The sequence below is a fragment of the Haliaeetus leucocephalus genome, unplaced genomic scaffold, assembly GCF_000737465.1.
Source record: "Haliaeetus leucocephalus isolate CR32 unplaced genomic scaffold, Haliaeetus_leucocephalus-4.0 Scaffold848, whole genome shotgun sequence".
Lineage (NCBI taxonomy): Eukaryota > Metazoa > Chordata > Aves > Accipitriformes > Accipitridae > Haliaeetus > Haliaeetus leucocephalus.
Window position 1 is genome coordinate 13,737,338 of NW_010973284.1, and position 11,475 is coordinate 13,748,812.

The 11,475-nt window shown below is 37.4% G+C and overlaps 1 protein-coding gene across 5 annotated transcripts in view; it reads left to right on the plus strand.

Moving 5' to 3' along the window:
* Positions 1 to 11,475, plus strand: part of PRKACB (protein kinase, cAMP-dependent, catalytic, beta) — a 42,211-nt gene extending 30,736 nt beyond the window's left edge. For 4 of the 5 annotated variants that reach the window (XM_010582564.1, XM_010582566.1, XM_010582568.1 and 1 more), the window contains exons 9-10: positions 982 to 1,146; positions 5,352 to 8,312. In XM_010582564.1, coding sequence (XP_010580866.1) covers positions 982 to 1,146; positions 5,352 to 5,477 — 291 coding nt within the window. In that variant the 3' untranslated portion in view covers positions 5,478 to 8,312. Of the gene's footprint in view, positions 1 to 981; positions 1,147 to 5,351; positions 8,313 to 11,356 lie in introns of those variants that run through there. The other variant, XM_010582565.1, reaches the window with a different exon arrangement.

Genomic DNA, 11,475 nt, shown 5'->3' on the forward strand with positions numbered 1-11,475 from the left:
CGGAACATTCCCCGAACTTTTTAAAAAACCCCCCCCCCTTCCCCCCCCCCCCCCGCCCCGCTACCAAAACCTTGCCACACAAAACCAATACACCTTGATTATCAGACCTCTTGATTTTGCAACATGTTTTGATGTTAAATAATTCTATGTTCTGCATTTACATCATAACTGATCAGCTGAATATAGGGAGTGTCAAATGCTGAGACTATAGGGGAATGACAAATACAACTTTCTGCCTGTTCTTTTTCCCCTTTCTTCTCTCTGTCATCTCAAATGGTGTCAGTAGATCATTTGCTAGTAAAACCCCATGTAATTACTTCCCTTGAATCATCATCTTCAAACATTTCTTAGCCAGGTTTGAATGAATTGTATTGGCAAGTCACTTGTGTGCTGTCTTCAAATAGTGATGTATTATTTATGTAGGACTTCTGATGTTGGTGTATTTAGTTATCAGGAACAGATTACAGTACAGCATAAAGTTCCGGATTGAATTTTCATATATGATTGCTGAATGTTCAGTTACTTCAGAGCATATCTATATTTTCATATGCTGTATATATGCTTTACTGTACTGTATCTCCTGTGTGTGTGTGTATATATATATATAATATCTAAAAATTTGTTCCTAGAAAAAGTTGAGAATGCCTTGAGGTGATGTTGTGTTGGTGAGACACCAAGTTTAAATTTAGCTTCTATATCATTGTTACATTAAATTAATATTTTTCCCCAACTCAATCAGATCTAGAAACTTTCAGTTTAAAAAATGGTAGATGGACAAGGTAGTGCTATTGATAAAGGCTTTGTGAAACAGAAATACATGTGCAACAATAATCATCTCTCATTTCATGCATTCCTACTTGATTTGTTTTTAGAGGAAGAAATGGCCCCAGTGTTTCCTTTTGTGTGAACGTTGTTTTACTTCACAGGGGGAAGAATCAAATTTGTATATTGTTTTTTAATGTTGTGGATGTATAATTTTAGGTAAGGTTCCCATCACACTTCAGTTCAGACCTAAAGGATCTTCTAAGAAATTTACTCCAGGTAGATTTGACCAAACGATATGGAAATCTCAAGAATGGTGTAAATGACATAAAGAATCACAAGTGGTTTGCAACTACAGATTGGATTGCCATTTATCAGAGGAAGGTAAGACCCTTTCTGGTCAAAACTATTACAGGTCTTTAAAGGATTGAAGTAAAATTTCTAATTATTTAGTTTATTTTTTGCTTTCCTGAATCTGTTACTTTTAATTAAACTGAGAAAAGGTGAATGTAGTTTAATCTTTTAAGACTCTGAAGAGTATATATTGATTGACTTGTGTTGGTTTCTTGTTGGCATTTTGTCCTGGACCTCTGTGTACATTCATGTTCTCTTAACATGTGTTGTGCTTCAGTCTATTTCTGGAGTATCTCAGAATGAGCCATCTCCTGCCTCTCTCTCATTTTTTTATTTAACCCCTGCTATAGTGGCATCTATAAATACTCCATGAGGAGTAGAGGAGAGGAATCTGATTTCCTTTCCAGCTAGTTCTTAGCAGTCAGACTGTGCTTCATTGTGGAGAAGCTCTAGCCAAAGCTAGAGCTTTTCTCTTTCTGCTAAAGAAGTATGCTCCCTTCTTGCTCTTGCTTTATCTGTGATTGGGACAGGATCACATGTAGAGTGTCTACTCAATCCTCAGTGTCTACTGTGGAGTTTTTGTCTTCTGACACTACGCTTTAATTGACTGTAGTTCCAAAAGCTGTGCTGATGGGAAGAGCCCTGCTGAATGCTTTTTTCTGGCATTCTTAGAATGGTTTTCTAGACCTGCCTGACCAACATGACTTGTAATGTGGTTTTTAGAATGTCCATGCCCAGTCTGCACTGTGAACTTCGGACCCGCATAAGAATGAAAGCAACAGAGACAATAGGGAATATTTTCAGAGCATGAGCAGCCATTAACATATTGGTTAAAGGGGAGCGCATTAGTGGCTGCTAGGATGAATGAAGCAGAGCTGGGAGAGGAAGCTAGGGAAAGGGATGATGATGTTGACAATTCAGTCTAAATCTGTCTTCCAGTAGCTCCAAAGCTCCCTCTCCCCTTGAAGGTAGATTCAAAGTTAAATATCTGTGAGTTACTAGAAACAGATTCCTAAGAAATTATTTGTTCTCTTAAATGCAACCTCTGAATTCCTGGTTTTTCAACAGACAACAGTAAAAGACTAAAATAACTTCATTGGTGTTGTCCCAGAAGACTCAGATGGAGAAATAATTTTGTGTCTAGCTATTGGTAAAAAGGTTAGACTTAAGTGATAATATTTGAAGAATTGGGTTTACATTGTTGAAATGCTAACAGTCTTGACTATAGAGACATGAACTTGCTGCTGTAACAGCCTTATTTTAAAGGACAAACCTAAATACTAACAATAGTTTATAAAAAGAAACTGATTGTTTGGCTACACAAACTGTGACACTACAGTTGTTGTAGTATCCACTAATGTATTAATTACTAGAAGACAGGGTACAATTAACACATCCTGTATTCTTTGTATTAAGTATAGGGGTTTTTTAAGAAAAGATTCCCCTTCGCAGAATTGTAATTATCTATTCTTTGCTTTCCTAATCCCTGTTTACAAGACAGATTTATATGCTCTGAGTTTAATTCAACCGTATGCTGTTTGGAGACACGCAGGCCCCATAATATTAAATCAGAAGTTTTAATACTGTGCTAAATATTCTTAGCATTGCTAGTGTACTGCTGTAGAGAATTACTTTCACAGAAACAAGAAATACTTTAAAATGTGAACTAGTAGTACAGTCAGAATAGCTATTACTAGTTTTAAAGGATTGTGAAAACAGATGCTGAGTAAGTTTGAAGCTTCTAATTATAAGGAATAAATACTGTAATACTAAGGGTCTGAAACAACGGCATGGATTTTAATATCATTTAAACAGTCATAGAAATACAGCAATAAATTTTGGGTTTATACCAGCTTTTCACAGTGGCTGTTACCACAGCCTGTATTTTCCTGAATAAACGTAGTGTTCCTTGGCAGCTAATGTAATGTGAATAATTTGTTATGCTACAGTCTTAAGTGAATCAGTCAATTACTTAATATTTCAGATAAGATCAAGTCTCGTTTTCTTTGTGTGTTTGCATAGCTGTTTATTAAAATACTGCCTGATAATGTGGTTGTACTTAGGGCCAAACAGGTATTTCTGCTATAAACCAGTGTTATGTCCTGCAATCTCTTTTTAGCGATTTTCTTAGTGAAGATAATAGGAAAAAGTCTGAGGCGTCTCATTTGAACATGTTCTAAAATTCCAGCAATAAATAAGATATTTCTTGAGCTCTGATCTTTGTTGTAAGAGAGTAATTGAAAATCAATTTGAGAAGACACAGAGACAGAATTCAGACAATGGTAAATGTGTGGCTTTGTAGGCTAGGTATGTACACAGACTGTGTATCCTCTCAGAGTAAATCACCTAAACACGCATATTGTTTTAGGAACAGAAGGGTGGTACACATGTGACAATTGCAGCACAGTCCATAAATGCAGGAAGTTAGGGTTATTTCTTGGGGGTGTATAGTGTTATTGCCCAAAGTCAGCAGAGTTTAATTTGTATTAGTCTGTGCTGTACTGCTCTAATTTACTCATTTCCACACACACTCACACACACCCCCACCAGTAATCTGCCTGGGGCACTGAGCAGTTCTGTGGTTGCGGGATGTGATCTGATCAGCTGGAGCCAAGCCTGCCCTGCTTCTCTGTCTCCCCACTGCGCTGCCTCTGGCACACGTACTCCTTGGGATGTCCCAGAGAGAGATACTTGTCTGATTACTTTACATTTCCAGGTTTAAATTTGCATCACCTCAATAATTTGCTATAATTTTGCTTACTGTAAAGGTGGATAAATCAGGCACCTGTCAAATGAGAGGAATGCGGTACTGATAATCATGACTCACACTCCAGTTTGTCCTAGACCTGTTGCAGTAGAGCATCTCTCCTTCTCCCTGGTCTTCCATTCTCTCTGGTCTCTTCCTTACCATCCATTCTTCATCATTGCCTCCCATCAACCCCAAACCCTGCCTATTCCTTCTTCCAGCATGCAGTTTTTTCTAATTTTATTCTAAAATTTCAGTTATTTTAAAAAGTAATTAAGCTTAATTTCGAAATTCAGGAGATGTGATAGACTAGAAGGATTAAGATTTGAATTAATATTAGCTGAGTGAAGGTAGAATTTAGTAGTCTGATCCCTAAAATAGCATTTCAATGTCTGCAAGGTGGCAACAACTCCTTCCCCCCTGCCCCCACCCCCACCGTGTAGGGACAAGCATAAGCTGTTGGCCAGTAAAAATGCAGGTATGTCCCTGCGCAGACCCATATCTTCATTTAATGTCATCTTCAGTTTAACTTCCAAGATGAGTAGAGGCTGAAAGTAGGGACAGAAAGCTTGAGTCTGTTAAGTTGTAGCCAGACCCAAGGATTTCATTGTAAGGTCAGCTTCAAAAAGCTGCAGGTTCCCTCAACTTTAAGAAGCAGCAGTTAAGAGGGTCCTGGAAAATGACTGGTTCCAATACCTGGGTGTGAATGGCTTACTACCATACAGTTGACATGGGATGCACCGAATCTCAAGGCTAATCAAGTATGTATGTGGATCTGAGAGGATGTGCAGGCAGTCTTTACCAGAAGGGCTTGTCCATCGCTAATTAGAGCTGCACTGGCTTTCTGTACAGTCTTTTAGTGACCCCTTCCAGTCATTGCTTGTCTCTCCATTGTGGCCTAGTTTCAAGAAGGCTTTCACTTCTTACTTACAGTTAGGTCCTAGGAGGAATTTTGTAGATGCAGAACAAATTATTTTAAACTCGTATTACGTTATTTTTTATTTGGAAATAGAGGATCGTTGGTAAGTAGGAGGAGGGGAGTTCCAAACTGCCCTAAAATTTTTGAGTAGCATTGATGGCAATCAACCTACTCTGCTTTGGCCATGACTGTGTGACCGTTTGGTGCAGCCCTTGCCATGCCGGGAGCCGCACCGCACAGCTGATGAGCTGAAGAGAGCAGGGTCTCTTCTGCAAGAAGAGAACTAAAGTTTGTTTTGAACTGGAAGTAATCTTTCACTGGTGTTTGTCAGTAAGATATTAGTCTTTTTCAACTTGCGTTCATACATCTAGGCCTGCACCTTCTTAGGCTGGTTTTATTTATGTGCCATGACTTTAAGCTGTAATATGTGGTTTCTTGGCAGGATTTGAGGAGTAATGGGAATATTGTTGTGCTTATCATCATAATGTTAAATCTAAGGGTGTTAGGCCAATAATATGTCATGTGCTATGTGCTTTTCCCTCCCCCCACCTCCCCCCACCCCAAATACAGGTAGAAGCTCCGTTCATACCAAAGTGCAGAGGCCCTGGAGATACCAGCAACTTTGATGACTATGAAGAGGAAGATATTCGTGCGTCTCTAACAGAAAAATGTGCAAAAGAATTTGCTGATTTTTAGTAGGAGTAAGAGGACAAGATGACATCAGGGCTCACATTGGGATCTTTGCACTCTGTTAACAGATGAGGTGGAGCTGAGACCATCATATGTCAAAACAGTTACCTAGTTACTTCATTCCACAAAGCTGACTGAGGTCTTTATTGCCATCTTCCATGTGTGCAGTTTGCACCAACCCTTCTAACTAGGCACAATTAAGCAAGCACTGTTTGTGCAGTAACACAGAATAATAGACCACTTTCCTACTTAACTTTGGTTTCTGTCGTTCTTTGTTTCTGTGTATTGTTCATTTTTCCCCTTTAAAATGAAGTAGTTTTTTACCCAAGAATGCTCCATTTTATTTTGAATAATGTATTATTTGTGTGAGTGAAATGGAAGGTGTTGCGGCTAGTGTGATTTAGACTGAAGTGAAAGATAAATGTTGCTTCTAGTCTGTGCCAGCCAATAATTCTTGTCTGTCTTGTGTCTGATGCTACAATTTATAATAATTTTTTAGTAGCTCAGACTAAACCTAGCCAACATTTTTAGCATTTTTGAAGGTAGTATTTATCGCCATATAAATGTCTGCTAAATTAACTTAAAAACATTTCTTCCTGGAGACTGACCAAAATTCAGTAGAATCAATTGGATGGCTTAAGTAGGGGACAGTAGCTAGACCCCGTGCCTTGGTTTTCTACATCCCTGCAGTTTTCGTCACTGCCTCCTTCCTTTGTATTTCCCACCTAGGCAGTAGGTAAATTGCCATAACCAGACTGTACCATGGAAAGCTTACAGTCTCATGAGAGGGAGTAATTCCACCTGGTCTGGAGTTTGGACCATATTTAACCAAGTCAACTTACCAGCATTTCAGTTGGCAGGTATGAAATGGCTCTTTTAAGAACATGAACCCATAACTTTTAAAGGAAGTTTTGGTCAGTGTTGTAGAGAATATGATTCATTTTGATTCAAATCATGGGGGTTTTTTTGGTTGGTTGTTGGTTTTTTTTAAGCCTATGTTTTGGCTTCCAAAGTATTCCTTGTTTTGAGCCTTCTTTGATTAAAAAGGCATCCATTAAAATAAAACCCACCACACCACAAAAAGCAAAATGCGCTCTGCCATTAGCTATGAAAAACAAATGGTTTAGCAACTGCAAAATAATGTTATAGATGCATTGCTGGATGAACACGGTTATTTTTTGTTAGCTGTTAAGAATAAAAGGTTATTGCCAAGTTTTTATTCTGGTATACTATATTAGTAAATTGAGGATGGAGTACTGCTACAATCATTTTCTTTTTAATTACAGCACTTCATTCACGAAGAAAAGAGACAAAGTTTAAAAATTGCAACAGCTGGGTTTATTTTAGTTGCATTGTGTCTTCATTTCTAACCTACTTTCTTTCAATCAAACAGAATGTATGGTCACACAGATACAAGTATTTGGGCTTAATAATGTTTTGTATACTCTCACCAACTGACTTAAAAGATATTGCTACCATGTGCTAGCTTTGGGCACTTTTACACATTTATTTCAATGTTAATAATCAGTGGCTCAGCACTTTTTTGGGGGTTGCTTTTAAACTTATTCATAGTAGTTTTATTTGTATACTTGATTCTGGCTGTCTCAGTGACCTGTCTTAAAACAGCACATCTAAACAGTTTAAACTAGACTCATATCTTATGATAAATTCACGTGCATACAAGGATGAATTGTTTTTAAAAAAAAAAAAAGAGCTATATTGATACATAGCCATTGTATTTGTTTGAATGTCAGTGGAAATAAACCACTGGCATTCCTTCCTTTTAATCTGTATGACACTTCTTTAAGAAAAGCCTTTGTAGACATTTTACAAAAGAGTATAAAACGTACCATCCAACATTCTGTATGTTTAGGTTGTTGAGCATTTTTGCACAACGTCATTAGGAGGCTGACAGTGAATGCAGTCTTTGTCCACCCATATTTACATATGTGCAAGAAAAGTATAAGATACTTTGCTGTAGCAAATTTTATGTAACAAAGATATATCGTCACATTAATAAATTTAAAGAAATCCTTTGTATGAAAATGTTAAAATCTTTTGTATTTCATTTAGACCAAGGACATGCTGCTGTATGCTAGCTGTATGCGATAAATTCTACAGTAACTTTGTTGTCGTTTATGAACTTTAAAAGATTTTAATAAATGTTGGAGATCACAATTTGATTCTGTTATGATTTTAATTTTTAAACATTACATTTATAATTCTAGTAGGGTTCAGAGATTTTTCTGTTTTGTAAAATACTGTAATCATTCATCTTGCGTGTACAATAAGACAAAAGTCTAGGAAATTGGTTCTGACATGTCTGTCTGATATCCAGATAAAATTCTACGTGGGCATAAGTGGAAAAGTCATCTTAATGCCATGATATTATGCTATTTTTTAATTTTATGAAAATCCTGTTAGAAAGTAAAATACTTTTCCAATATGGCATAATAGACTTCAGTATGGAAATGAGATTCTATTTTGGAAAAGGAGGGGAAGTGTGCAATTTCCAAGGCATTAGTGAGTACATTTGACAATGTGAGTATTATACAACCCTCTCATTTAAACACAGTCATAAAATATAACTACAGAATATTATGTTACCTGTATTTAATTTGAAAAATCCTTTTCACAATATGGAAAAATTGTATATCTATGACAGTAGAAGCTTGTTAATTTTACACATTTGAGGAATTAAGTGTTGAACTATATGGTATATTTTAATTGTACTCTAGTTGTATGTAACTTTCATTTCCAACATAAAGGATTGTATCTCATTAAGTAAATTGCTTTTTTTATTATCTTGTCAGTTGCATTAAAACCCTTATTTTTAAATCCTTTAAAGTATTTTACTAATTTTTGCAAATAATTAGATGTTTTTAAGTGCTGCAATAGTGTGCAATATAGTAAACATTTATATACGGAAGTGCAAATTAAATTATGTACAACACTTGTGCTGCTTCTTTGTGAATCAGAATGTTGTATAAGAGTCGTTGCATCTCCCCACGCACTGTGAACAGGGTTTGAAAGGAAGAGGAAAAGGTTATGAAACATACTCCCCATATTAGTTGGGACCCATTAAGCTTTACACTAACTAGGGTGTTTGGAGAAGATGGTGTGGAGAACATTAAAGGCACTATGAGAAGTCAGTGAGTTGGACTTCTTAGACACTCAAAGGCAAGCAAGGTGATCATTAGCTGCAATAATGTTTGTCTTCGTATTTTCACATTCAGCCTCGATGCTTTTTATTAAAGATAATTGCCTGTTTTTAAACTGTCTGCAGATCCCGCTGTACAAACTTTGTGCTCTGTCTCATTGTGCTGTGAAACAACTGATAGAAGTAAAGACTGTTCATGGTCTTCGCATTGTCTGTCTTGAGGCTTTTTCTGCAAGTGGTGTTTGGAGAGGCTCTGGTACCTGCTCTCTGTAACGCAGCTCCTCCTCTTCCTGCTTTCTGAGTGGAGCTTCGGCCTCTTTGCTTCTGCTGCTGTACGCCTACTGACTGTGGTTTTGTGTTCTTACTGGTTTCGTAGTACAAATGCTGTATTACATTTTAAAGACCTTTGTACTTTTCCAAAGCTGAGCTAAGAAACTGCAAAAGGATTCTCTTCTGCTTTTACTACAGCTCCCATGCAGACACAGCATGTTGAGCAGCAGATTTGAAAGTGTCATTCAAACATTAATTTGCTGCATATAAGGAGGACTTATCCCAGATGAGAATTTGAGAACCATTCCAGAAGAAACTGGTAGAAAGACAATTCCATTCTCCAGCTGGGGTGTGTATAGCTGATCTGGATGTGTTTGACAAAAAAAAAAAAAAAAGTTGCATGACCACCATAGTTTTACAAGTGTGGGTCTTGCATACATTTTAAAAATGTTTTAATTGAGAGCTTGAGGAATCAACTGAATTGAGGCCTCTGACAGAAGGGGTAAAACATGAGCGTCTAATGTCAGGCTGGGCAGTGGTCGCTTCCAGTAAAAGGGTTAGAGCTCCACAAGGATGTTTAAATGTCTTCTAGATAGTATTTGTCATCTTACACAGGAATTATAAAGTGTTGGGTTTTTTAGAAGGATAAGACAGGTATCTTGGGACGAGATAGGATCTCAAGATAGCTTCCCTTCTTAACTTTTGAATTTGATGATGAATAAAAGTTTGAATTAAATCTGAGGTCTAGTCACATTTTGACCTTTTGTTGGTTTAGGGGATTTTTTTTTTTTTTTGTATACTACAAAAAGGGATGCCTGCCTGAAGGAAACTTGCATGTATTGAAAATGTAGTTTATTATTAAAATTCACTACTACAAAAAGTTCCTACCTCAGTGGGATAACAGCAGCTTGAGGTTTCCATGAAATCATTAGGATGAGTTCCCAATAGTCTATTTCAAAGATAGTAAGATTTCCTTTAGAATCCTTATAGTTTGCTTGTCCTGTTCCCTCCCTCAGAGGGTCAAATGCAAATGTTTTTGCAAAAATGTATTTCTAAAAGTTGTGTTTACATGGCTCCTTGCTTTAAATTTTAAAAGCAACGTATTTGTGGTGTTCATTGGCATTAGCTCACAGTCAGTGAAGCATGTAAGAAAGACCCAGTGACAAACTTGCACATTCCTTATTAGTGCTCAGTTTACAGGATTTAGATTTTGATAATTACACAGTAGCAATCTAGTATCTAATTGCAAATTCTGCTCTTTGTGTGGAGAAGCAATCTGTCTGAGGATGAGGCACCTTTGCTAAGGACAAGATAGAGAAAACACTTTGCCAAACGTGGACATGGTTGCAGCACAAAAGCTCTTCAGGATGAAAAGATTGTTCTAGTTGGAAGGACTTTGAGGACAGAGGTCAGTGATCTGTTCCCATACATCCACAACCACAGTAACAGATGTTTTTCTTTGCTGGGAGGTAGAGGTCAGAGACTGTTTCCTTTGCCTTTGCTTCCAAGATGCTGTGGAAGATTGGAAAGGACACAGCTGTAGGTATATTGACACAAATGGAGCAAGGTCTCAGCAGCCTGGCACGTAGTGCGGTATGTCCTGAGTGTGTCCAGTCATTTCCAGGAATAAATACTGGTGATTAGGGCAATAAAGAGAAAACTGGAGTGCTGGAAAGGCTTGATTAACTTTCTGAAATTCTTCCACCACCGAGATAATTTGATTCAATTAAAAAAAATCCAACACTTTCTCATTTATATTTAGTGGTGTGTGAATGCTTTGGTCTCCACAGCAGTATCACAAGAACTGTCTTCTACTGGAAGTATTGTTCTTTACTGTGTATCTACATTGCTACTTTGAATGTGTATATATAGTTATCTAAATAATAGTTCAACAAAATGAATGCTTGATTGGGATGTCCTTTCAGTTTCTTCCATCTTCACCATCATCTTTCTACTTGATGTTTGCGTAAAGTGGGGATCTAGGCATCAGGACTCTATTAATGATAGGTAACACCTTGGATGAGTAAAACAATGTAATTCACCTGTCTCACAGGTATGTTAATTGAGGTTAAGCAATCAATATTTGGTTATTTCATAAATGCCCAGAGTTTATAAAATAATCTCTATTTCAACTGCCCCTCTAAAGAAAACATATAACGTGTGTCCCTAGTAAATACATTATCTTTATTTCCCTTTATTCCCTTATGATATACATTGGGAAGTATGCATCTGGCAGGCTTGCTTACTGGTGGGAAAAACGAAGAGAGGAGCTGAGCAGGTAGCCTTAGTAAAAACAGTATGTTGTACTAGAAACAAGATCATGCTGGCAGAATCAGTCTAAGGGCTACATGATGTAACATGTATAATAGAGTGATACGGTTTGTTAATGTTGGCACATTAGTTCATGTCAGGAGTGTGGTTCTACTTCTACAGAAGTGTCTGTTCAGTGGTTTAGGACATAACCCAGGGACTTGGCTCCGGGAGGACATCCACATCAGAGAGCCACCTCCCACGGCCAAAGCACCCATAGCTCATTCATTCTGGAAGGGAATTTCAGACCGGGACTGGCTTGGC